The 25,801-nt window shown below is 58.2% G+C and overlaps 1 protein-coding gene across 6 annotated transcripts in view; it reads left to right on the top strand.

Annotated features, from left to right (window-relative positions):
- The window catches only part of PNPLA6 (patatin like phospholipase domain containing 6), a 38,701-nt gene extending 12,925 nt beyond the window's left edge, over window positions 1-25,776 (top strand). For 3 of the 6 annotated variants that reach the window (XM_065043927.1, XM_065043930.1, XM_065043933.1), the window contains 26 exons: window positions 149-248; window positions 343-429; window positions 1,652-1,761; window positions 3,373-3,558; window positions 4,701-4,778; window positions 4,974-5,179; window positions 5,967-6,098; window positions 6,191-6,314; window positions 6,395-6,508; window positions 6,770-6,845; window positions 6,941-7,081; window positions 8,632-8,695; window positions 8,771-8,939; window positions 9,009-9,191; window positions 9,277-9,395; window positions 9,481-9,637; window positions 10,724-10,840; window positions 10,925-10,994; window positions 13,508-13,624; window positions 14,517-14,626; window positions 19,968-20,123; window positions 20,197-20,349; window positions 22,576-22,692; window positions 24,090-24,186; window positions 24,281-24,384; window positions 25,465-25,776. In XM_065043927.1, the coding sequence (XP_064899999.1) occupies window positions 149-248; window positions 343-429; window positions 1,652-1,761; window positions 3,373-3,558; window positions 4,701-4,778; window positions 4,974-5,179; window positions 5,967-6,098; window positions 6,191-6,314; window positions 6,395-6,508; window positions 6,770-6,845; window positions 6,941-7,081; window positions 8,632-8,695; window positions 8,771-8,939; window positions 9,009-9,191; window positions 9,277-9,395; window positions 9,481-9,637; window positions 10,724-10,840; window positions 10,925-10,994; window positions 13,508-13,624; window positions 14,517-14,626; window positions 19,968-20,123; window positions 20,197-20,349; window positions 22,576-22,692; window positions 24,090-24,186; window positions 24,281-24,384; window positions 25,465-25,524 (3,147 nt within the window). In that variant the 3' untranslated portion in view covers window positions 25,525-25,776. The remainder of the gene's footprint in view (window positions 1-148; window positions 249-342; window positions 430-1,651; window positions 1,762-3,372; window positions 3,559-4,700; window positions 4,779-4,973; window positions 5,180-5,966; window positions 6,099-6,190; window positions 6,315-6,394; window positions 6,509-6,769; window positions 6,846-6,940; window positions 7,082-8,631; window positions 8,696-8,770; window positions 8,940-9,008; window positions 9,192-9,276; window positions 9,396-9,480; window positions 9,638-10,723; window positions 10,841-10,924; window positions 10,995-13,507; window positions 13,625-14,516; window positions 14,627-19,967; window positions 20,124-20,196; window positions 20,350-22,575; window positions 22,693-24,089; window positions 24,187-24,280; window positions 24,385-25,464) is intronic. The other 3 variants (XM_065043929.1, XM_065043928.1, XM_065043931.1) reach the window with 3 other exon arrangements.
- The last annotated feature ends 25 nt before the right edge of the window (window positions 25,777-25,801 follow it).

The raw sequence follows: 25,801 nt of genomic DNA, 5'->3' as shown, positions 1-25,801 counted from the left end.
TGGTGTCCCCAAAGCCACAGTGATGTCCCCCCAAAGCCACACTGATGTCCCCCCAAGCCACTCTGGTGTCCCCAAAGCCACAGTGATGTCCCCCCAAAGCCACACCGGTGTCCCCAAAGCCACACTAATGTGTCCCCCCCTTTTTTAGGACATGCAGCCGCTGCGGTTGTTCCCCCAGCCCGGCCACGCCGCCCGCACCAGCCCCGTGCGCCACGGCAAGCGGGGGCTCGGGGGGGCCGAGGAGCCAGGTAAGAACCGGGGAGGTGGAAATTGGGACCCCCCCCCCCAATTTTGGGGGTGTCTCTTGGCTTCTGGTGCTCAGGGGGGGGTCTCATCCCACAGGGGACACGCTGAAAAGCGGGGCGCTGGAGACGCCCCCCCCGGCGCCACAGCTGAGCCGCTGCATCTCCATGCCTGTGGACATCTCCGGTGGGTTGGGGGCTGCGGGAATAAAAGGGGGGGGGGGTCCTGGGGTTGTGTGACCCCCCCCTGGGATTGTGCAGACCCCTCTGGGCTGTTCACATGTCCCCAGGGTTGTACAGTCCCCACCAAGGTTGGGCATCCCCCCAAAAATGTACCCCCAAGACTCATGTACCCCCCAAGACTCATGTACCCCCCAAGACTCATGTACCCCCCAAGACTCATGTCCCCCCAGACTTATGTCCCCCCCCAGACTCATGTACCCCCAGACTCATGTACCCCCAGACTCATGTCCCCCCCAAACTCATGTCCCCCCCAGACTCATGTCCCCCCCAAACTCATGTCCCCCCCAGACTCATGTCACCCCCAAACTCAGGTCCCCCCAGACTCATGTTCCCCTCCCCCAGACTTATGTCCCCCAAGACTCATGTACCCCTAGATTCATGTCCCCCCCGACTCATGTACCCCCAGACTCTTGGGTCCCCCCAGACTCCTGTCCCCCCAGACTCATATCCCCCCAGACTCATGTACCCCCAGACTCATGTCCCCCTTCCAGACTCCTGTCCCCCCAGACTCCTGTCCCCCCAGACTCATGTCCCCCCCAGACTCATGTCCCCCCCAGACTCATGTCCCCCCAGACTCATGTCCCCCCCAAACTCATTTCCTCCCAGACTCATGTGTCCCCCCCAGACTCATGTCCCCCCCAAACTCAGGTCCCCCCAGACTCATGTTCCCCTCCCCCAGACTCATGTCCCCCCCAGGCTTATGTCCCCCCCCCCCCAAAACTCATGTCCCCCCCAGACTCATGTCCCCCAAGACTCATGTACCCCTAGATTCATGTCCCCCCAGACTCATGTACCCCCGGACTCTTGGGTCCCTCCAGACTCCTTTCCCCCCAGACTCCTGTCCCCCCAAACTCATGTCCTCCCAGACTCATGTACCCCCAGACTCATGTCCCCCTTCCAGACTCATGTCCCCCCCAAACTCATGTCCCCCCCAAACTCATTTCCTCCCAGACTCATGTGTCCCCCCCAGACTCATGTACCCCAAAGATTCATGTCCCCCTCCCAGACTCATGTCCCCCCAGACTCATGTCCCCCCAAACTCATGTGCCACCCAGACTCATGTCCCCCCAAACTTATGTCCTCCCCCAAACTCATGTCCCCCCAGACTCTTGTGTCCCCCCTCCCTGCACCCCAATGACCCCCCATCTCCTCCTTTCCCCCCCCAGGCATCCAGAGGGGCCCCCGCTCCGACTTCGACATGGCGTACGAGCGCGGGCGCATCTCCGTGTCGCTGCAGGAGGACGGCGCCGCCGCCGCCATGGCCGCCTTCGCGCGGGTGAGCCCTGCGCCGGCCCCGCTGCACCCCAAACCCTCCCCACCAGGTTTTGGGACCAAGTCCAGCACCCCCAAACCCTCCCCGTTGTGTTGGGGTCACCACTGCCCCCCAAACCCCATGGTGGTGAGGTCTGGTCCAACATGGCCGCCATGTCACCTTGGCCTGGGTGAGGCCTGGTCCACTTCTGCCACCCCCAAACCCTCCCCACTGAGTTTGGGGGCCGTGTCCAGCACCCCCAAACATCCCCACTAGGCTGGGGCCACCACTGACCCCCCCAAACCCTCCCCATTGTGTTGGGGTCACCACTGCCCCCCAAACCCCATGGCGGTGAGGTCTGGTCCAACATGGCCGCCATGTCTCCTTGGCCTGGGTGAGGCCTGGTCCACTTCTGCCACCCCCAAACCCTCCCCACTGAGTTTTGGGGCCAAGTCCAGCACCCCCAAACCCTCCCCGTTGTGTTGGGGTCCCCACTGCCCCCCAAACCCCATGGCGGTGAGGTCTGGTCCAACATGGCCGCCATGTCACCTTGGCCTGGGTGAGGCCTGGTCCAGCTCTGCCACCCCCAAACCCTCCCCACCGGGTTTTGGGGCCATGTCCAGCACCCCCAAACCCTCCCCATTGTGCTGGGGCCACCACTGACCCCCCAAAAACCCTCCCCATTGTGTTGGGGTCACCACTGCCCCCCAAACCCTCCCCATGGCGGTGAGGTCTGGTCCAACATGGCCGCCATGTCACCTTGGCCTGGGTGAGGCCTGGTCCACTTCTGCCACCCCCAAACCCTCCCCACCGGGTTTTGGGGCCATGTCCAGCACCCCCAAACATCCCCACTAGGCTGGGGACACCACTGACCCCCCAAAACTCTCTTCATTGTGTTGGGGTCACCACTGCCCCCCAAACCCCATGGCGGTGAGGTCTGGTCCAACATAGCCACCATGTCACCTTGGCCTGGGTGAGGCCTGGTCCAGCTCTGTCACCCCCAAGCCCTCCCCACTGGGTTTTGGGGCCATGTCCAGCACCCCCAAACCCTCCCCGTTGTGTTGGGGTCACCACTGCCCCCCAAACCCCATGGCGGTGAGGTCTGGTCCAACATGGCCGCCATGTCACCTTGGCCTGGGTGAGGCCTGGTCCAGCTCTGCCACCCCCAAACCCTCCCCACTGGGTTTTGGGGCCATGTCCAGCACCCCCAAACCCTTCCCACTAGGCTGGGGCCACCACTGACCCCCCCAAAACTCTCTTCATTGTGTTGGGGTCACCACTGCCCCCCAAACCCCATGGTGGTGAGGTCTGGTCCAACATGGCCGCCATGTCACCTTGGCCTGGGTGAGGCCTGGTCCACTTCTGCCACCCCCAAACCCTCCCCACTGAGTTTTGGGGCCATGTCCAGCACCCCCAAACCCTCCCCATTGTGCTGGGGTCACCACTGACCCCCCCAAAACCCTCCCCATTGTGTTGGGGTCACCACTGCCCCCCAAACCCTCCCCATGGCGGTGAGGTCTGGTCCAACATGGCCGCCATGTCACCTTGGCCTGGGTGAGGCCTGGTCCAGCTCTGCCACCCCCAAACTGTCCCCACTGTGGCGGGTGGCCATGGCCACGTGTCCCTTGTCCCCAGTCCGTGTCCCACGAGCCCAAGGAGCGCAGGTCGGGGCCGGCGGAGGAGCAACCGTCGGGCGTCCACCATTCCAGTGAGGACGAGCTGGCCGGCGGGGACTGTCCCTTCGGGCCCTACCAGGGCCGCCAGCCCGGCGCCATCTTCGAGGCGGCCAAGCGGGAGCTGGTCAAGCTGATGAAGGTGGAGGTGAGGGCGGGGATGAGGGCGACGTGCCTTCGTGGCGGTTCTCGAGTTGTGGTGGGTTCCTGGCGCTTCGTGGTGGGTCCCTGTGTCCCCATTGCCTTGTGGTGGGTGTCTGTTGATTCGTGGTGGCCCCCAATGTCTCGTGGTGGTCCCCAACATCTTGTGGTGGTCCCCATTGCCTCATGGTGGTCCCCAACATCTTGTGGTGGTCCCCATTGCCTCATGGTGGTCCCCCTTGCTTCGTGGTGGTCCCCATTACCTCATGGTGGTCCCCGTTGCTTCATGGTGATCCCCATTACCACATGGTGATCCCCGTTGCTTCATGGTGATCCCCATTACCTCATGGTGGTCCCCATTGCTTTGTGGTGGTCCCCATTGCTTTATGGGGATCTCCATCTCCTCATGGTGGTTCCCATTACCTCGTGATGGTCCCCATTGCTTCATGGTGATCCCCATTACCTCATGGTGATCCCCCTTCCTTCGTGGTGATCCCCATTACCTCATGGTGGTCCCCATTGCTTCGTGGTGGTCCCCATTGCTTCATGGTGATCCCCATTACCTCGTGGTGGTCCCCATTGCTTTATGGGGATCCCCATCTCCTCGTGGTGGTTCCCATTGCTTCATGGTGGTCCCCATTGCTTTATGGGGATCCCCATTACCTCGTGGTGGTCCCCATTGCTTCATGGTGGTCCCCATTACCTCGTGGTGGTCCCCATTGCTTTATGGGGATCCCCATCTCCTCATGGTGGTTCCCATTGCGTCATGGTGATCCCCGTTGCTTCATGGTGATCCCCATTACCTCATGGTGGTCCCCATTGCTTCATGGTGATCCCCATTACCTCATGGTGATCCCCATTACCTCGTGGTGGTCCCCATTGCTTCATGGTGATCCCCATTACCTCATGGTGATCCCCATTACCTCGTGGTGGTCCCCATTGCTTCGTGGTGGTCCTGATTGCTTTATGGGGGTCCCCATTGCTTTGTGGGGATCCCCATCTCCTCGTGGTGGTCCCCATTGCTTCGTGGTGGTCCCCATTGCTTTATGGGGGTCCCCATTGCTTCGTGGTGGTCCCCATTGCTTTATGGGGATCCCCATCTCCTCTGGTGGTCCCCATCACCTCACGTGATGCCGTTCTTCCCTCTAGGACCCATCTCTCCTCAACAACCGTGTCTTGCTCCATCACGCCAAAGCCGGGACGGTCATCGCCCGTCAAGGGGACCAGGTGGGTTGAGGGCTTGGGGACCCGGTGTGACACCTCGCTCCCCCTTCCCCACATTTCCATGGGGTGCAGCTCTTCCTTCTCCTACCCTACGGGTGACGGGGGGCAGCAACAATCCCCAGAACCATCCGGAGGGCGTGAAGAAGACCAGAAGTGGTACCGGCGTCACCCAAGGGTGACGACGTGCCGTTTCGGCAGGACGTGAGCCTCCACTTTGTGCTCTGGGGCTGCCTCCACGTCTACCAACGCATGATCGACAAGGCCGAGGACGTCTGCCTGTTCCTGACGCAGCCCGGCGAGATGGTGGGACAGCTCGCCGTGCTCACCGGAGAGCCCCTCATCTTCACCATCAAAGCCAACCGCGACTGCACCTTCCTCAAGATCTCCAAGTCGGATTTCTATGAGTGAGTCGCAGCGGCGGAGCTTTTGGGGCGAAGGGTCGATGCCCAAGGGGGTTCCGCTGTGTCCCGTCCCCATAGATGGGATGAGGATGAGTTCACACAGATGAGATCAGGTGTGAGTTCACCTGCGTGAAATGAATGATAATCACTCCAGGTCTCCAATTCAATGATTAATTTACTAAAAGCACGCGGTTGGGATACAAATTACAGCAATTAGCGACTCGCCAAAAGTGTAATATCACAAAACTTATCAATACGTCGACAGCAAAAGGCCTAAAAAACGGTGGATTGGCAGCAATTAGTAACTACAATGTAGAATTTGATTTTAGCAGCAGAACTTACAGTGATATTAATATTTGTGTTCAAGAGAAAGGAAAAGAACGAGAGAGAAGGAAAACTAAAATATAAGAGAGAGTGAGATATCACCAGTGCACAGGTTATTGATCCAGCGACGGCCGGTGGTCGCATTGGAGACTTGGAAAGAAGGACAGAGAGGAGAAAGTTGGGAAAATTAACGATGTTTTACTAATGCTGCTGATAAAAATAGAGAAAATAACACAAAATATACAAAACCGATACTGAAAGTCCTGGCAGCTGCAGGGCAGGCACCTGAAGTCCTGGAGTGGACTCTGCAGCCAAGTGGAACTGGATTCAGTCTGTCTCTAGGCCTCAGTTTGCAGGGACGACTTGCAAGGTCCTCTCTGAATTTCGGCTATAATAATAAGAAGGTTTTAGCTGACAGGTAAATTCACTAAAAGAGAGACTTGTTTCTTGAACCGTTGGCCCGTAGGATCATGCGGGAGCAGCCCAGCGTGGTGCTGAGTGTCGCCCACACCGTGGCCGCCCGCATGTCGCCGTTCGTGCGCCAAATGGACTTCGCCATCGACTGGATGGCGGTGGAAGCCGGGCGGGCACTCTACAGGTACCGACGGGTGGGTTCCCACCTCCGCTTGGTGACACCCACCTCAATGTGGGGTCGTTGAGGTGCCACCAGCGCTGTCCCCTGTCCCCCAGGCAGGGTGACAAGTCGGACTGCACCTACATCGCGCTCAACGGGCGCCTCCGCTCCGTCATCCAGAAGGGCAGCGGCAAGAAGGAGCTGATTGGGGAGTACGGCCGCGGGGACCTCATCGGCGTGGTGAGAGCCGCGGCGGCGCGCGGGGGCGGGCGCCACACGCGTCTTGTCTGTCTGTCCTGCCCACGTGTCTCCTTGTCCAGGTGGAGGCGTTGACTCGGCAGCCTCGGGCCACCACGGTCCACGCGGTTCGGGACACCGAGTTGGCCAAGCTGCCCGAGGGCACCTTGAACAACATCAAGCGCCGATACCCCCAGGTACCACCATCCTGGTGTCTCCGTGTCCCCTCCCGCTGGTGACACTCATTAAAACCAGCTTAAATGAAGGAATTAAAGACATAATTCGAGCTGTTGGAGGAGAAGGGTTGATACACTCAAGGGTTGTCCCTCTCTGAGGTCCCCAAGGGTGGGTGGTGGCACCCAGAAGGACGTGTGGGACACCTGTTGGGTGTGTTGATGAGTCTCCAGCTTGGGAAGCCCTCCCAGGTCTGGTAGCCACCTCTGTCCTTGTCCCTGCAGGTTGTCACCCGCCTCATCCACCTCCTGAGCCAGAAGATCTTGGGAAACCTTCAGCAGCTCCGTGGCCCCTTCGCAAGTAGGTCCCAAGGGGGTTGGGGACAATGGGGTGGCCTCGCCGCGGCTGGTGGCACAGGGGAGGTGGCCACCATGCCGTGGTCTCTGTCCCCGCAGGCTCTGGCTTGGGTATGGCCTCCAGCTCGGAGCCCACCAACCCCACCAGCAACCTGTCCACGGTGGCGGTGCTGCCGGTGTGCGACGACGTCCCCACGGCCGCCTTCACGCTGGAGCTCAAGCACGCGCTCAATGCCATCGGTGAGTGACAGCGCCACAGTGGCAACCATAGCATGGTGACCATAGCCCCATGGCATGGTGGTGACCACAGCATGGTGGTGACCACAGCATGGTGGTGACCACAGCATGGTGGTGACCACAGCATGGTGATGACCACACCATGGTGGTGACCACAGCATGGTGATGACCACACCATGGTGGTGACCACAGCATGGTGATGACCACACCATGGTGGTGACCACAGCATGGTGGTGACCACACCATGGTGGTGACCACAGCATGGTGATGACCACAGCATGGTGGTGACCACAGCATGGTGGTGACCGTGCTATGGTGGTAACCATGCTATGGTGGTGACCATGGTGCCATGGCATGGTGGCAACCATGATGTGGTGATGACTGGAGCCCACAGCATGGTGTTGACCACACCATGGTGGTGACCACAGTGTCATGGCATGGTGGCAACCATGGCATGGTGATGACCAGGGCCCACAGAATAGTGATGACCATGCCATGGTGGTGACCACAGCCTTGTGGCATGATGGTGACCACAGTATGGTGTTGACCACAGTGTCATGGCATGGTGGCAACCGTGGTGGCATGGTGACCACAGCTCTGTGGCATGATGGTTGCCACAGCATGGTGGTGACCACGCCATGGTGGTGACAACAGCCCCAGGGCTTGGTGGTGGCCACAGTATGGTGGTGATCGTGCTGTGGTGTTGACCATGGTGTCATGGCATGGTGGCAACCATGATGTGGTGATGACTGGAGCCCACAACAGGGTGGTGACCACACCATGGTGGTGACCACAGTGTCATGGCATGGTGGCAACCATGGCATGGTGACCATAACCCCATGGCATGATGGTTACCACAGCGTGGCGGTGACCACAGCATGGTGGTGACCATGCTGTGGTGGTGACAACAGCCCCAGGGCTTGGTGGTGACCACAACATGGTGGTGACCACAAGATTGGTGGTAACCACACCATGGTGGTCACCACACCATGGTGGTGACCACGCCATGGTGGTGACCCTGCCATGATGGTGACCACGCCATGGTGGTGACTATGCCATGGTGGTGACAACAGCCCCAGGGCTTAGTGGTGACCACAACATGGTGGTGACCATGCCATGGTGGTGACCCTGCCATGGTGGTGACCATGCCGTGGTGGTGACAATGCTATGGTGGTGACAACAGCCCCAGGGCTTAGTGGTGACCACAACATGGTGGTGACCATGCTATGGTGGTGACCCTGCCATGGTGGTGACCATGCCGTGGTGGTGACAACAGCCCCAGGGCTCAGTGGTGACCACGCCATGGTGGTGACCATGCCATGGTGGTGACCCTGCCATGGTGGTGACCATGCCGTGGTGGTGACCATGCTATGGTGGTGACAACAGCCCCAGGGCTTAGTGGTGACCACACCATGGTGGTGACCATGCTATGGTGGTGACCACAGCATCATGGCATGGTGGTGACCACAGCATAGTGGTGACCCTGCCATGGTGGCGACCACAGCTCCACGGCGCAATATTGACCATGTTGACCATGTCCCCCCCTCCCCAAGGTCCCACGCTGCTCCTCACCAGCGACATCATCCGCGCCCGTCTTGGCTCCTCGGCCCTGGACAGGTAACTCCCGTCAGTCGGAATGTCCCCGGTGTGTCACCACCGCCGTGCCACCGCTTGACCCCTCCATCCGGGCAGCATCCACGAGTACCGGCTGTCGGGGTGGCTGGCGCAGCAGGAGGACATCCACCGCATCGTCCTCTACCAAACCGACTGCACCCTCACACCGTGGACCGTGCGCTGCATCCGCCAAGCCGACTGCATCCTCATCGTGGGCTTGGGCGACCAAGAACCGGCGTTGGGAGAGGTGAGACGGGTCGGGCTTGGCCGTGGTGGGACAACCACGGCCACGCCGGGTGGCTGACACCTTCCACAGCTGGAGCAGATGTTGGAGAACACGGCGGTGCGGGCGCTGAAGCAGCTGGTTCTCCTGCACCGCGAGGATGGGCCCAGCCCGTCCCGCACCGTCGAGTGGCTCAACATGCGCAGCTGGTGCTCGGGCCACCTCCACATCAAGTGTCCCCGGCGCGTCTTCTCCCGCCGCAGCCCCACCAAACTGGTACGTTCGCGTGTGTCCTCCCCACCTCGGGTGGCTTTGGTGACGCGCTGTTGTCATCGTCACCCGTCGTCCGTCCCGCCCGCAGCGGGAGATGTACGAGAAGGTGTTTGAGAAGAACGCCGACCGGCACAGCGACTTCTCCCGCTTGGCGCGCGTCCTCACCGGCAACACCATCGCCCTGGTCCTGGGGGGCGGCGGAGCCAGGTGGGTGACGTGCTGCGGTGGGACCCATGGGGATGGGGGATCCCCAATCTTCTCCATCCTCCCCTTGGTGTCGTCCCCCACGCAGGGGCTGCTCCCACATCGGGGTGATCAAGGCGATGGAGGAGTCGGGGATCCCCATCGACATGGTGGGCGGCACGTCCATCGGCGCCTTCATCGGCGCGCTCTACGCCGAGGAGCGCAGCGCCGTGCGCACCAAGCAGCGGGCGCGCGAGTGGGCCAAGGTGGGTGCGGTGACACCGGCCGAGGTCACCCTGGCTGTCCCGCTTTTGGGGAGAACACCCGCTGGGGTGTTGCTAAAGCCTCTCCTTCTTCTTTGTCTTGTTGCTCTTCTTCTTCTTCCTCTTGTTCTTCCTCTTCATCCTTCTTCTCCTTGCCTCCTCCTCTTCCTCCTTCTCTCCTTCCATTTTCTTCTTCCTTCTCCTCCTCTTCTTCTGCTGCTCCTTCTTTCTTCTCTTTTATTCTCTCCTTTTCTTTCTCCTTCTTCATATTCCTCCTCCTCCTTTTTCTTCCTCCTCCTTTTTCATCCTCCTCCTTTTTCATCCTCCTCCTCTTCTCATTCTCCTCCTTCTTCTCTACTTATTCTTTCTCCCACTTCTCCTTCTCTCCTTCTTCCTCCTCCTCTTCCTCCTTCTCTCCTTCATATTCATCCTTCTGCTTCTTGTTCTCCTTCTTCATCCTTCTTCTCCTCCTTCTTCATCATTCTCCTTTTCTTCTTTTCTGTGTTTTATTATTATTCCTCTTTCTTCTTCTTCTTCTTCCTCTCCCTCTCCTTCTTCTCTCCTTATTCATCCTTCCTCCTTCTCCTTCTCCTTCTCCTTCTCCTTCTCCTTCTCCTTCTCCTTCTCCTCCTTCTCCTTCTCCTCCTTCTCCTTCTCCTTCTCCTTCTTTCTCCTTCTCCTTCTCCTTCTCCTTCTCCTTCTCCTTCTCCTTCTCCTTCTTCCTCCTTCTCCTTCTCCTTCTCCTTCTCCTTCTCCTTCTCCTTCTCCTTCTCCTTCTCCTTCTCCTTCTCCTTCTTCCTCCTTCTCCTTCTCCTTCTCCTTCTCCTTCTCCTTCTCCTTCTCCTTCTCCTTCTCCTTCTCCTTCTCCTTCTTCCTCCTTCTCCTTCTCCTTCTCCTTCTCCTTCTCCTTCTCCTTCTCCTTCTCCTTCTCCTTCTCCTTCTTCCTCCTTCTCCTTCTCCTTCTCCTTCTCCTTCTCCTTCTCCTTCTCCTTCTCCTTCTTCCTCCTTCTCCTTCTCCTTCTCCTTCTCCTTCTCCTTCTCCTTCTCCTTCTCCTTCTCCTTCTCCTTCTCCTTCTCCTTCTCCTCCAGTGCATGAACTCGGTGTTCGAGACCGTCCTGGACCTCACCTACCCCATCACCTCCATGTTCTCGGGCTCAGCCTTCAACACCAGCATCAACAAGGTTTTCCAGGACAAGCAGATTGAGGTGCGTTGCGTGGAACACCCATAGTGGGTCCCACCCACCCCCCGACGTCCCCATAGTGTCACCCACCCCGTCTTGTCCCCACAGGACCTATGGCTGCCCTACTTCAACGTCACCACCGACATCACGGCCTCAGCCATGCGGGTGCACACGGATGGTAAGAGCCACCCCGGGGACACTTTTGGGGCCACCACGTCCCACCTTGTGGGGACCTTCCTCACCAGCACCCCAAAACGGTGCCGCTGTCCCTTGTGGGAAGGTTTGTCACATGCCATGGGGAGGGGACACCTGGCACAGCAAGGAAATGGCTTGGAGGGCTCGTGGTGAGACCAGGTGGTGGTGGCTTCCCAGAGCCACCCGCTGTTGGTGACACCAGCAGGCTCAGGTCCCCGTGGGGATGTGGGATGGGGATGGGACATGCTGGGGGTGTCCCCACATCTCAGCGCCCCAGGGACACGTGTCCCATTCTAACGTCTGCTCACCACTAACCCCAGTAACCCACGCTCACGGCATGTGGAGCACAGGGACGCAGTGGCGTGGTGGTGGTGGAGACCATGTGGTGGTGGTGGTGGAGACTACGTGGTGGTGGTGGAGACTACGTGGTGGTGGTGAAGACCATGTGGTGGTGGTGAAGACCATGTGGTGGTGGTGGAGACCATGTGGTGGTGGAGAAGACCATGTGGTGGTGGTGGAGACCACGTGGTGGTGGTGAAGACCACGTGGTGGTGGTGGAGACCATGTGGTGGTGGAGAAGACCATGTGGTGGTGGTGGTGGAGACTACATGGTGGTGATGGGGACCACATGGTGGTGGTGGAGACAACATGGTGGTGGTGGAGACAACATGGTGGTGGTGGAGACAACATGGTGGTGGTGAAGACTACATGGTGGTGGTGGAGACCACGTGGTGATGGAGAAAACATGGTGGTGGTAGAGACCACGTGGTGGTGGTGGAGACTACGTGGTACTGGTGAAGACTGTGTGGTCATGGGGATGATGCTGTGGTGGTGGCAGAGACCATGTGGTGGTGGAGAAAACGTGGTGGTGGTGGAGACTACGTGGTGGTGGTGAAGACTATGTGGTCATGGGGATGATGCCATGCTGGTGGTGGAGACAACATGGTGGTGGTGGAGACCACATGGTGGTGGAGACAACGTGGTGGTGGAGACAACGTGGTGGTGGTGGTGGAGACAACATGGTGGTGGTGGAGACAACGCGGTGATGGAGACTATGTGGTGGTGGTGATGGAGACAATCTGGTGGTGCTGGCGGAGACAACGTGGTGGTGGGGACTACATGGTCATGGGGATGATGCCGTGGTGGTGGTGGAGACCACATGGTGCTGGGGATGATGCTCTGGTGGTGGAGACTACATGGTGGTGGAAATGATGCCATGGTGGTGGAGAAGACAACGTGATGGTGGTGAAAACAACGTGGTGGTGGAGACTACATGGTCGTGGGGATGAAGCCGTGGTCATGGGGGAGACCACGTGGTGGTGGTGGGGATGAAGCTGTGGTGGTGGTGGACACGTGGTGGTGGGGACCATGTGGTGGTGGGGATGATGTGGTGGTGGTGGAGACCACATGGTGGTGGGGATGATGGTGTGGTGGTGGTGGTGGAGACAATCTGGTCATGGGGATGATGCTGTGGTGGTGGTGGAGACTCTGGTGGTGGCCACGTGGTTTTGAGGATGAATCTCTGGTGGAGGTGCTGGACATGTGGTGGTGGCTATGGTAGGGGTAGCCACGTGGTGGTCGGGATGATGCTGTGGTGCTGATGGAAACCATGTGGTGGTGAAGACAACATGGTAGTGGTGGAGACCACATGACGGTGGGGATGATGCTGCGATGGTGGTGGAGACAACGTGGCGGTGAGGATGATGCTGTGGTGGTGGAGACCACGTGATGGTGGGGATGAATCTGTGGTGGTGGTGTTGGACGTGTGGTGGTGGCCATGGTAGTGGTGGCCACGTGGTGGTGGGAATGATGCCATGGTGGTGGTGGAGACAACATGGTTGTGGAGATGATGATATGGTGGTGATGCTGGACAAGTGGTAGGGATGACGAGGTGGTGGGGACGTCGCAGTGATGGGGACGTCGCGGTGGTGAGAACTTCACAGTGGTGGAGACATCATGGTGATGGGGACATCATGGTGATGGGGACATGGTGGTGGTGGGGACGTTGCGGTGGTGGGGACGTTGCGGTGGTGGGGACATTGCGGTGGTGGGGACGTTGCGGTGGTGGGGACATTGCGGTGGTGGGGACGTTGCGGTGATGGGGACATGGTGGTGGTGGGGACATTGCGGTGGTGGGGACGTTGCGGTGGTGGGGACATTGCGGTGGTGGGGACATGGTGGTGGTGGGGACGTTGCGGTGGTGGGGACATGGCGGTGGTGGGGACGTTGCGGTGGCTGCCCCTCCTCCTTGCCTGGTGTTGGCGCTCACCTGGGACATTGAGCCGTCCACGGGGCGCAGGTGGTGGCTCGGTGGCAGCCTGGCTCTCGCTCTGCCTGTTCCTCCGGCTTCTAACGCCAACTAACCCCCCTCACCCTCTCCTAACATCCCCCCAAGGGGCTTCCCCTTGGTCCATGGGGCTCCAAAGGTCCCACCGGCGCGGTGCCGGCAGCCTCGGTCACCTCCGTGGCCGTGACCGTGTCCTCTCCCTCCGGCAGGCAGCCTTTGGCGCTACGTCCGAGCCAGCGCTTCTTACACCCCCTACCTGCCACCGCTCTGCGACCCCAAGGACAGCCACTTGCTGGTGGATGGCTGCTATGTTAACAATGTCCCAGGTCAGCATCTCACCCACCGGGGCCAAAAGCCCCACCAAAAAAAAAAACCCATCCCAAACAGCTCCAAAAAACCAATGTCCCAACCCCAAAACTACCTTGCAACCCAAAAAATACGTCACAACCCAAGAAACCACATTGTAATCCAAAAAAACATACTACAACCCCCCAAAAATATGTCGCAAATCAGGTTGAACCACGTCCCAACTCATGTTGACCAAGGACCCAACTGAGGTTGACCCAAGAACGCAACCCAGGTTGAGCAAGAACCCAACCAAGGTTGGCCAGGAACCCAACTGAGGTTGAACAAGAAGCCAAACCAGGTTGACCAAGAATTCAACCAAAGTTGACCAAGAAATCAACTGAGGTTGACCAAGAACCCAACACAGGTTGACCAAGAATTCAACCAAGGTTGACCAAGGACCCAACCCAGGTTGACCAAGAACTCAACTGAGGTTGGCCAAGAGCCCAACCCAGGTTGAACAAGAACTCAACCGAGGTTGAACAAGAACCCAACCCAGGTTGACCAAGAACTCAACCGAGGTTGAACAAGAGCCCAAACAAGGCTGACCAAGAACTCAACTGAGGTTGGCCAAGAGCCCAACCAAGGTTGACCAAGAACCCAACACAGATTGACCAAGAACTCAACTGAGGTTGGCCAAGAGCCCAACCAAGGCTGACCAAGAGCCCAACCCAGGTTGATCAAGAGCCCAACCCAGACTGACCAGGTGGCCGGTCAGAGTGCGCAGTGGGTTCCTCTGCCACCCATGGTTGCCCCGTTGGCCAACCATGGGCTGTAGACATCCCCGGGCGCGGGCAAGGCCGAGGGGCAGCCCCCGCCACGCGTGGGGTGTGGGGTGGACCGTGCTGATTGCGTTTGTTCCCGCCGGCGCAGGCTCGCTCTGGCGGTACGTGCGAGCCAGCATGACCCTTTCTGGGTACCTACCGCCACTCTGCGACCCCAAGGACGGCAACTTGCTGATGGATGGGGGTTACATCAACAACCTGCCAGGCAAGTCAACGCCGGCACCGGCACCGCCCAACCGGGGCGGCCGCCGATGCGGCGGTTGGGTGGGAGCTGCGTGGCCACCACGAGATGGGTTCTCGATGAGGTTTGAGGTTGGATTTGGGACATCTGGCTTGGCTTTGCATCTTCTTGGCGGCTTTGTTGTTGGGCGTCTTCATCTTTCACGTGCAGAACAACGTTCGTCCATCTTGTGTCATCTTGTGGTGTCCTCAGCACCAGGTGACCTCCAAGACATCATCCTCCTCCTCCATGTGGAAGATCCATCCCTTCATCTTGCATCATCTCTTGGTGGCTTCGTTGTTGGACGTCTTCATCCTGTTTCACATGCAGAACAATGTTCGTCCATCTTATCTCATCTCATGGTGTCCTCAGCACCAGGTGGCCTCCAAGACATCATCCTCCTCCTCCATGTGGAAGATCCATCCCTTCATCTTGCGTCATCTCTTGGTGGCTTCGTTGTTGGGCATCTTCATTTGTCCATCTTGTGTCATCTTGTGGTGTCCTCAGCACCAGGTGACCTGCAAGACATCATCCTCCTCCTCCAAGTGGAAGATCCATCCCTTCATCTTGCATCATCTCTTGGTGGCTTCGTTGTTGGACGTCTTCATCCTCTTTCACATGCAGAACAATGTTCATCCATCTTATCTCATCTCATGGTGTCCTCAGCACCAGATGATCTCCAAGACATCTTCCTCCTCCTCCATGTGGAAGATCCATCCCTTCATCTTGTGTCATCTCTTGGTGGCTTCCTGGTTGGGCATCTTCATTTGTCCATCTTATCTCATCTCATGGTGTCCTCAGCACCAGATGACCTCCAAGACATCATCCTCCTCCTCCATGTGGAAGATCTGTCCCTTCATCTTGCGTCATCTATTGGTGGCTTCGTTGTTGGACTTCTTCATCCTCTTTCACATGCAGAACAATGTTCGTCCATCTTATCTCATCTCATGGTGTCCTCAGCACCAGGTGACCTCCAAGACATCATCCTCCTCCTTCATGTGGAAGATCTGTCCCTTCATCTTGGGTCATCTCTTGGTGGCTTCCTGGTTGGGCATCTTCATTTGTCCATCTTGTGTCATCTTGTGGTGTCCTCAGCACCAGGTGGCCTCCAAGACATCGTCATCCTCCTCCATGTGGAAGATCCATCCCTTCATCTTGCATCATCTCTTGGTGGCTTCGTTGTTGCACGTCTTCATCCTCTTTCACATGCAAAGCAATGTTCGTCCATCTTATATCATCTCAGGGCGTCCTCAGCACCAAATGATCTCCAAGACATCATCCTCCTCCTCCATGTGGAAGATCCATCCCCTCATCTTGTGTCATCTCTTGGTGGCTTCCTTGTTGGGCATCTTCATTTGTCCATCTTGTGTCATCTTGTGGTGTCCTCAGCACCAGGTGACCTCCAAGACATCATCGTCCTCCTCCATGTGGAAGATCCATCCCTTCATCTTGCGTCATCTCTTGGTGGCTTCGTTGTTGCACGTCTTCATCCTGTTTCACATGCAGAACAATGTTCGTCCATCTTATATCATCTCATGGTGTCCTCAGCACCAGATGATCTCCAAGACATCATCCTCCTCCTCCATGTGGAAGATCCATCCCTTCATCTTGCGTCATCTCTTGGTGGCTTCCTTGTTGGGCATCTTCATTTGTCCATCTTGTGTCATCTTGTGGTGTCCTCAGCACCAGGTGACCTCCAAGACATCGTCATCCTCCTCCATGTGGAAGATCCGTCCCTTCGTCTTGAGTCATCTCTTGGTGGCTTCGTTGTTGGGTCTCCCCTCAAGGCATCTTCATGGTCCTTCACGTCCCAAATAAGTCACAGAGTCTTGCGTCATCTCTTGGTGGCTTCCCAGATCATCTTCATCCTTCAAAAATGTCCCTCAATCTTGTGTCATCTCTGGGTGACCTTATGTCACCTCTGGGTGTCCTTAACATCCCCCTAGAGCATCTCCATGCTCCTTAGGTTCCCACCTCCACCTTCCTCCATCCCGCATCATCTTCTTGGCTTTGGGTGTCCTCCCAGGGCATCTCCACCATCTTTTGTTCTCCCCAGCACTGGGTGTCCTCCTGGAACATCTTCGCGCTTCACCATCTGCAAGACATTTGGTCCATTTTGGGTCATTCTCTCATGATTTTTTGATCTCCTGGTGCCCTCCTTGGGCCTCTCCATCCTCCTTCACATGGAAACCACCTTCCTCCATGTTGCACCATCATCTTTTGATGTCCTCAGCACCGCGTTCCCTCTTGGAGCATCTCCATCCTCTTCCATGTTCAAGTTGTCTCCATCCACCTCGCAGCATCTCCTGGTGTCCCACCACTGACTGTTCTCCTTGGGCCTCTCCATCCTCCTTCACATGGAAACCACCCTATTCCACATTGCACCATCATCTCTTGATGTCCTCATGCCCATGTGTCCTCCTGGTGCATCTCCATCCTTCTTCACATGGAAACCACCTTCTTCCACATTGCATCTCTTGATGTCCTCAGCACCGCGTTCCCTCCTGGAGCATCTCCATCCTCGTCCATGTTCAAGCCGTCTCCATCCACCTCACATAATTTCCTGGTGTCCCACCACCGAGTGTCCTCCTGGTGCATCTCCATCCTTCTTCACATGGAAACCACCCTATTCCATGTTGCTTCATCATCTCTTGATGTCCTCATGCCCATGTGTCCTCCTGGGGCATCTCCATCCTCCTTCACACGGAAACCACCTTCTTGCATGTTGCACCATCATCTCCTCATGTCCCACCACCAAGTGTCCTCCTGGTGCATCTCCATCCTTCTTCACATGGAAACCACCTTCTTCCACATTGCATCTCTTGATGTCCTCAGCACCACGTTCCCTCTTGGAGCATCTCCATCCTCGTCCATGTTCAAGCCGTCTTCATCCACCTCACATCACCTCCTGGTGTCCCACCACCGAGTGTCCCCCTGGGGCATCTCCATCCTCCTTCACATTGAAACCACCCTATTCCACGTTGCACCATCATCTCTTGATGTCCTCATGCCCATGTGTCCTCCTGGGGCATCTCCATCCTTCTTCACACGGAAACCACCTTCTTGCATGTTGCATCATCTCTTGATGTCCTCATGCCCATGTGTCCTCCTGGGGCATCTCCATCCTTCTTCACATGGAAACCACCTTCTTCCACATTGCATCTCTTGATGTCCTCAGCACTGCGTTTCCTCCTGGAGCATCTCCATCCTCGTCCATGTTCAAGCCGTCTCCATCCACCTCACATAATTTCCTGGTGTCCCACCACCAAGTGTCCTTCTGGGGCATCTCCATCCTCCTTCACATGGAAACCACCCTATTCCACGTTGCACTGTCATCTCTTGATGTCCTCATGCCCATGTGTCCTCCTGGTGCGTCTCCATCCTTCTTCACATGAAAACCACCTTCTTCCACATTGCATCTCTTGATGTCCTCAGCACCGCGTTCCCTCTTGGAGCATCTCCATCCTCTTCCATGTTCAAGCCGTCTCCATCCACCTCACATCACCTCCTGGTGTCCCACCACCGAGTGTCCCCCTGGGGCATCTCCATCCTCCTTCACATGGAAACCACCCTATTCCACGTTGCACCATCATCTCTTGATGTCCTCATGCCCAAGTGTCCTCCTGGTGCATCTCCATCCTTCTTCACATGGAAACCACCTTCTTGCATGTTGCATCATCATCTCTTGATGTCCTCATGCCCAAGTGTCCTCCTGGTGCATCTCCATCCTTCTTCACACGGAAACCACCTTCTTGCATGTTGCATCATCTCTTGATGTCCTCATGCCCAAGTGTCCTCCTGGTGCATCTCCATCCTTCTTCACATGGAAACCACCTTCTTCCACATTGCATCTCTTGATGTCCTCAGCACCGCGTTCCCTCCTGGAGCATCTCCATCCTCGTCCATGTTCAAGCCGTCTCCATCCACCTCACATCACCTCCTGGTGTCCCACCACCGAGTGTCCCCCTGGGGCATCTCCATCCTCCTTCACACGGAAACCACCCTATTCCATGTTGCACCATCATCTCTTGATGTCCTCGTGCCCAAGTGTCCTCCTGGGGCATCTCCATCCTCCTTCACACGGAAACCACCTTCTTGCATGTTGCACCATCATCTCTTGATGTCCTCATGCCCAAGTGTCCTCCTGGTGCATCTCCATCCTTCTTCACATGGAAAGCACCTTCTTCCACATTGCATCTCTTGATGTCCTCAGCACTGCGTTCCCTCCTGGAGCATCTCCATCCTCGTCCATGTTCAAGCCGTCTCCATCCACCTCACATCACCTCCTGGTGTCCCACCACCGAGTGTCCTCCTGGGGCATCTCCATCCTCCTTCACATGGAAACCACCCTATTCCATGTTGCACCATCATCTCTTGATGTCCTCATGCCCATGTGTCCTCCTGGTGCATCTCCATCCTTCTTCACATGGAAACCACCTTCTTGCATGTTGCATCATCATCTCTTGATGTCCTCATGCCCATGTGTCCTCCTGGTGCATCTCCATCCTTCTTCACATGGAAACCACCTTCTTGCATGTTGCACCATCATCTCTTGATGTCCTCATGCCCATGTGTCCTCCTGGGGCATCTCCATCCTCCTTCACATGGAAACCACCCTCTTGCATGTTGCACCATCATCTCTTGATGTCCTCATGCCCAAGTGTCCTCCTGGTGCATCTCCATCCTTCTTCACATGGAAACCACCTTCTTCCACATTGCATCTCTTGATGTCCTCAGCACCACGTTCCCTCCTGGAGCATCTCCATCCTCGTCCATGTTCAAGCCGTCTCCATCCACCTCACATCACCTCCTGGTGTCCCACCACCAAGTGTCCTCCTGGGGCATCTCCATCCTCCTTCACACGGAAACCACCCTCTTGCATGTTGCACCATCATCTCTTGATGTCCTCATGCCCACGTGTCCTCCTGGGGCATCTTCATCCTCCTTCACATGGAAACCACCTTCCTCCATGTTGCATCATCATCTCCTCATGTCCCACCACCAAGTGTCCTCCTGGTGCATCTCCATCCCTCTTCACATGGAAACCACCTTCTTCCACATTGCATCTCTTGATGTCCTCAGCACCGCGTTCCCTCCTGAAGCATCTCCATCCTCGTCCATGTTCAAGCCGTCTCCATCCACCTCACATCACCTCCTGGTGTCCCACCACCGAGTGTCCTCCTGGGGCATCTCCGCGCTCCTCATCCCCCGGCGCCGCTGCACCTCTCCCATGCCCATGTTGTGTCACCATCGTGCCGCCGGGCTCCTGTGCCCATGGGACACCGTCCCACCACCCAACCCAACCTCTTCCCTTCCCACCCCGCAGCCGACATCGCCCGCAACATGGGCGCCAAGACGGTGATCGCCATCGACGTGGGCAGCCAGGATGAGACCGACCTCTGCAACTATGGGGACAGCCTGTCCGGCTGGTGGCTCCTCTGGAAACGGCTCAACCCCTGGGCTGAGAAAGTCAAGGTGAGTCCCGGTGGGACGCGGGGGACACCGGTGAGGTGGTGGGGACAAGGTGCTGAGCTCCTGGTCCGCGTAGGTGCCCGACATGGCGGAGATCCAGTCCCGCTTGGCCTACGTGTCCTGCGTGCGGCAGCTGGAGGTGGTCAAGTCCAGCTCCTACTGCGAGTACATCCGCCCGCCCATCGACCGCTTCAAGACCATGGATTTCGGCAAGTTCGACGAGATCTACGTGAGTTGGGGGGGACGGGGAGGCCCATGGGGTGTCTCAGAGGGCCCCAAGTCATCGGTGAGATGCCCTAAGCCATGGGTTGAGGTTCTCCAGCCATCAGTTGGGTGGCTTGGGTCATCATTTGGGTGTCCTAGGCCATCAGTTGGGTGTCTTGGGTCATCAGCTGGGTGTCCTGGGCCATCAGTTGGGTGTCCTAGGCCATCAGTTGGGTGTCTTGGGTCATCAGCTGGGTGTCCTGGGCCATCAGTTGGGTGTCCTGGGCCATCAGTTGGGTGTCTTGGGTCATCAGCTGGGTGTCCTGGGCCATCAGTTGGGTGTCCTGGGCCATCAGTTGGGTGCCTCAACCATCTATGAGGTGTCCTGGACCATCAGTTGGGTCTCTTGAGCCATCAGTTGGGTGTCTTGGGCCATCAGTTGGGTGTCCTGGACCATCATTTGGGTCTCTTGAGCCATCAGTTGGGTGTCTTGGGTCATTGGTTGGGTGTCTTGGGCCATCATTTGGATGCCCAAGTTGGGTGTCTTGGACCAGTTGACATCAGTTGACATCAGTTGGGTGTCTTGGACCATCAGTTGGGTGTCCCAACCATCAGTGGGCTGTCCTGGACTGTCAGTTGGGTGTCCTGATCCATCAGTTGGGTGTCTTGGGCCATCAGTTGGGTGTCCTGGACCATCAGTTGGGTCTCTTGAGCCATCAGTTGGGTGTCTTGGGTCATTGGTTGGGTGTCTTGGGCCATCATTTGGATGCCCCAACTATATAGTTGGGTGTCTTGGACCATCAGTTGGGTGTCCCAACCATCAGTGGGTTGTCCTGGACCGTCAGTTGGGTGTCCTGATCCATCAGTTGGGTGTCTTGGGCCATCATTTGGATGCCCCAACTATATAGTTGGGTGTCTTGGACCATCAGTTGGGTGTCCCAACCATCAGTGGGTTGTCCTGGACCATCAGTTGGGTGTCCTGATCCATCAGTTGGGTGCCCCAACCATAAGTTGAGTGTCTCAACCATCCATGGGGTGTCTTGGGCCATCACTTGGGTGTCTTGGACTATCAATGGGGTGTCCTGGGCTATCAGTTGGGTCTCTTGGGCCATCATTTGAGTGCCTCAACCATCTATGGGGTTCTCCAGCCATCGGTTGGGTCTCTTGAGCCATCGGTTGGGTCTCTTGGGCCATCGATTGCGTGTCCCAACCATCAATGGGTGCCCTGGCCAGCAGTTGGGTCTTTTGGGCCATCAGTTGGGTGTCGTGGGCCACCAGTTGGGTCTCTTGGGCCGTTCGTTGGGTGTCCTGGGCCATCAGTGGGGTGTCCTGGGCCATCAGTTGGTTGTCTTGGGCCACCAGTTGGGTCTCTTGAGCCGTTTGTTGGGTGTCCTGGGCCATCAGTGGGGTGTCCTGGGCCATCAGTTGGGTGTCTTGGGCCACCAGTTGGGTCTCTTGGGCCATCAGTGGGGTGTCCTGGGCCATCAGTGGGGTGTCCTGGGCCATCAGTTGGGTGTCTTGGGCCACCAGTTGGGTCTCTTGGGCCGTTCGTTGGGTGTCCTGGGCCATCAGTGGGGTGTCCTGGGCCATCAGTTGGGTGTCTTGGGCCACCAGTTGGGTCTCTTGGGCCATCAGTGGGGTGTCCTGGGCCATCAGTGGGGTGTCCTGGGCCATCAGTTGGGTGTCTTGGGCCACCAGTTGGGTCTCTTGAGCCGTTCGTTGGGTGTCCTGGGCCATCAGTGGGGTGTCCTGGGCCATTAGTTGGGTGTCTTGGGCCACCAGTTGGGTCTCTTGGGCCGTTCGTTGGGTGTCCTGGGCCATCAGTGGGGTGTCCTGGGCCATCAGTTGGGTGTCTTGGGCCACCAGTTGGGTCTCTTGGGCCATCAGTGGGGTGTCCTGGGCCATCAGTGGGGTGTCCTGGGCCATTAGTTGGGTGTCTTGGGCCACCAGTTGGGTCTCTTGGGCCGTTCGTTGGGTGTCCTGGGCCATCAGTGGGGTGTCCTGGGCCATCAGTTGGGTGTCTTGGGCCACCAGTTGGGTCTCTTGGGCCGTTCGTTGGGTGTCCTGGGCCATCAGTTGGGTGTCTTGGGCCATCAGCTGCGATGTCCAACCCATCCCTTGGGTGCCCTGGGCCATTGTTCGGGGTGGCCCTGGCCACTGTTTGAGGTGACCCAGGCCATTATTTGGGGTGCCCTGGCCATTGTTGGGGTGCCCTGGCCACCGATGTGGCCTTGGCCACCTGTCCCCGCAGGACGTGGGCTACGGGCACGGCAAAGTGGTGTTCGAGGGCTGGAGCCGCGGGGACGTCATCGAGCAGATGGTGAAGGACCGGCGCTCGGCCGACTTCTACGAGAGCAAGCGCATGGACGTGAGCGCGGGTGACACCGGGGACACCTCCGGAGCAGCTCTGTCCCTTGTCCCTTGTCCCTTGTCCCTTGTCCCTTGCTCTGTCCCTTGTCCCTTGTCCCTTGTCCCTTGTCCCTTGCTCTGTCCCTTGTCCCTTGTCCCTTGTCCCTTGTCCCTTGTCCCTTGTCCCTTGCTTTGTCCCTTGTCCCTTGTCCCTTGTCCCTTGTCCCTTGTCCCTTGCTCTGTCCCTTGTCCCTTGTCCCTTGTCCCTTGTCCCTTGTCCCTTGCTTTGTCCCTTGTCCCTTGTCCCTTGTCCCTTGCTCTGTCCCTTGTCCCTTGTCCCTTGTCCCTTGTCCCTTGTCCCTTGTCCCTTGTCCCTTGCTTTGTCCCTTGTCCCTTGTCCCTTGTCCCTTGTCCCTTGCTTTGTCCCCGCTCTCCCCCGTGTCCTCCCAGCCGTCCTGGTGCAGGTTGTGCCCCACAGTGTCCTCCTGTCCAGCCCCATTGTCCTTCTGTCCTCCTGGTGTCCTTCTGTCCCTCACCTCCTGTTCTCTGGGTCCATCTCCTGTCCCCCTCCCCTTCATCCTTTTGTCCCCCTTGTCCCATCTCCTTGTCCCCTTGTCCCATCTCCTGTCCCCTCCTTTGTCCCTTTGTCCCCCTTGTCCCATCTCCTTGTCCCCTTGTCCCCTTGTCCCATCTCCTGTCCCTTCCTTTGTCCCTTTGTCCCCTTGTCCCATCTCCTGTCCCCTCCTTTGTCCCTTTGTCCCCTTATTCCATCTCCTGTCCCCTGCTTTATCCCTTTGTTCAATCTCCTGTCCCCTCCCTGGTCCATCCTTTGTCCCTTTGTCCCCTGTCCCATCTCCTGTCCCCTTGTCCCATTTACTGTCCCCTCCTTTGTCCCCTTGTCCCATCTCCTGTCCCCTTGTCACATCTACTGTCCCCTCCCTTGTCCCCTTGTCCCATCTCCTGTCCCCTTGTCCCATATTCTGTCCCCTCCTTTGTCCCTTTGTCCCATCTGCTGTCCCCTTGTCCCATTTACTGTCCCCTCCTTTGTCCCTTTGTCCCATCTCCTGTCCCTTTGCCCCATTTCCTGTCCCTTTGCCCCATTTACTGTCCCCTCCTTTGTCCCTTTGTCCCATCTCTTGTCCCCTTGTCCCATTTACTGTCCCCTCCTTTGTCCCCTTGTCCCATCTCCTGCCCCCTTGTCCCCTTATCCTATCTCCTGTCCCCTCCTTGGTCCCTTTGTCCCATCTCTTGTCCCCTTGTCCCATCTCCTGTCCCTTCCCTGTCCATCCTTCGTCCCCTTGTCCCCTTGTCCCATCTCCTGCCCCCCCCATCTCCTTTTGTCCCTCTCACCACGTCCCCTCCCCAACCTCCCACTTTGGGGGTGTCACTCGGTGTCCCCCCTTTGTCCCCCACCAGGTGCTGACGTGTCCCAGCGCCGGTTTCACCGATTTGGCCGAGATCGTCTCCCGCATCGAACCCGCCAAACCCCCCCTGTCCGACGGTTACGCCGACGGTGATTCGGGGGGACCCAGATTTGGGGGCGGGGGGGGCAGCTCCAAACATGGGGCCCCATCCTGACCCCCAATTTTGTGTGTGTGTCCCCCCAGAGGAATCCGACTACCTGACCGAATACGAGGACGAGGGGCCCGATCCGGCGCGGGGGGAGGACGACGCCTGCGCCCCCCCAGAGTGGGCCAGCGCCCCCGAGGCCGTGAGTGTGTCCCCCCAACATGGGGACACCCCAAAATGGGGGGGACTGGGGTTTGGGGGGTCCTGAGTTCCTCTGTGGAGTGTCCCTGGGTTTGGGGTGTCCTGAGCCCCCCATGGGGTATCCCTGGGTTTGGGGGGGTCCCCAGAATGCTCTAATTCCCCCGTGGGGTTCCTCTGGGTTTGGGGGGACCCTGAGCCCCCCATGGGGTGTCTCTGGGTTTGGGGGTCCTGACCCCCCCATGGGGTGTCCCTGGGTTTAGGGGTGTCCTGAGCCCCCCATGGGGTATCCCTGGATTTGGGGGGTCCTGAGGGTGTCCTGACCCCCCCATGGGGTGTCTCTGGGTTTAGGGGTGTCCTGAGCCCCCCATGGGGTATCCCTGGGTTTGGGGGGATCCTGAGCCCCCTGTTGGATGTCCCTGGGTTTGGGGGGTCCTGAGGGTGTCCTGACCCCCCCATGGGGTGTCCCTGGGTTTAGGGGTGTCCTGAACTCCCCTATGGGGTGTATCTGGGTTTGGGGGTGTCCTGAGCCCCCCATGGGGTACCCCTGGGTTTGGGGGGACCCTGAGCCCCCTGTTGGATGTCCCTGGGTTTGGGGGGTCCTGAGGGTGTCCTGACCCCCCCTCCATGGGGTGTCCCTGGGTTTAGGGGGTCCCCAGGATGCTCTGCCCCCCTGTGGGGCATCCCTGGGTTTTGGGGTGTCCTGAGCCCCCCATGGGGTGTCACTGGGTTTGGGGGGGTCCCCAGAATGCTCTAATTCCCCCATGGGGTTCCTCCGGGTTTGGGGGGACCCTGACCCCCCCATGGGGTGTCTCTGGGTTTAGGGGTGTCCTGAACTCCCCCACGGGGTGTCACTGGGTTTGGGGGTGTCCTGACCCCCCCATGGAGTGTCACTGGGTTTGGGGGGTCCCCAGGGTGCCCTGAACCCCCCATTGGGTGTCCCTGGATTTGGGGGGTCCCCAGGATGCTCTGACCCCCCCGTGTGGCATCCCTGGGTTTTGGGGTGTCCTGAGGACACCCCGACCATGGGCTGTCCCCCATGTGTCCCCGTCCCGCCGTCCCCACCGTGTCCCTGTGTCCCCAGGAGGAGGAGCAGACCCTTCGGCACCGCCCGGCCCGGGACCCCCCCGGCCCCCCCACCTGAACCCCAAACCCTCCAGGAGCCACCTCTACCTCCCTCAGGTGTCCCCACGTCCCCCCCCCCGGCACCGGCCCTTGGCCCCACTTGTCCCCAAGCTGGGGGGATACGGGGGGGGGGGCTCCAGGGACCCCCATTTACCCCCCCGCACTGTTGCACTGGCCCAATTCCCCCCCCCAAGACCCTGCGGGGTGGGGAGGGGACGAGACTGCTGTAAATGGTCCTTTTTTTTTAATTATTATTATTATTTAAAACAAACCCGGTTGGATATTTATTCATTTTT

Source organism: Columba livia, chromosome 30 (assembly GCF_036013475.1).
Source record: "Columba livia isolate bColLiv1 breed racing homer chromosome 30, bColLiv1.pat.W.v2, whole genome shotgun sequence".
NCBI classification, from domain to species: Eukaryota; Metazoa; Chordata; class Aves; order Columbiformes; family Columbidae; genus Columba; species Columba livia.
This window is presented reverse-complemented; position numbering and strand designations above follow the sequence as displayed.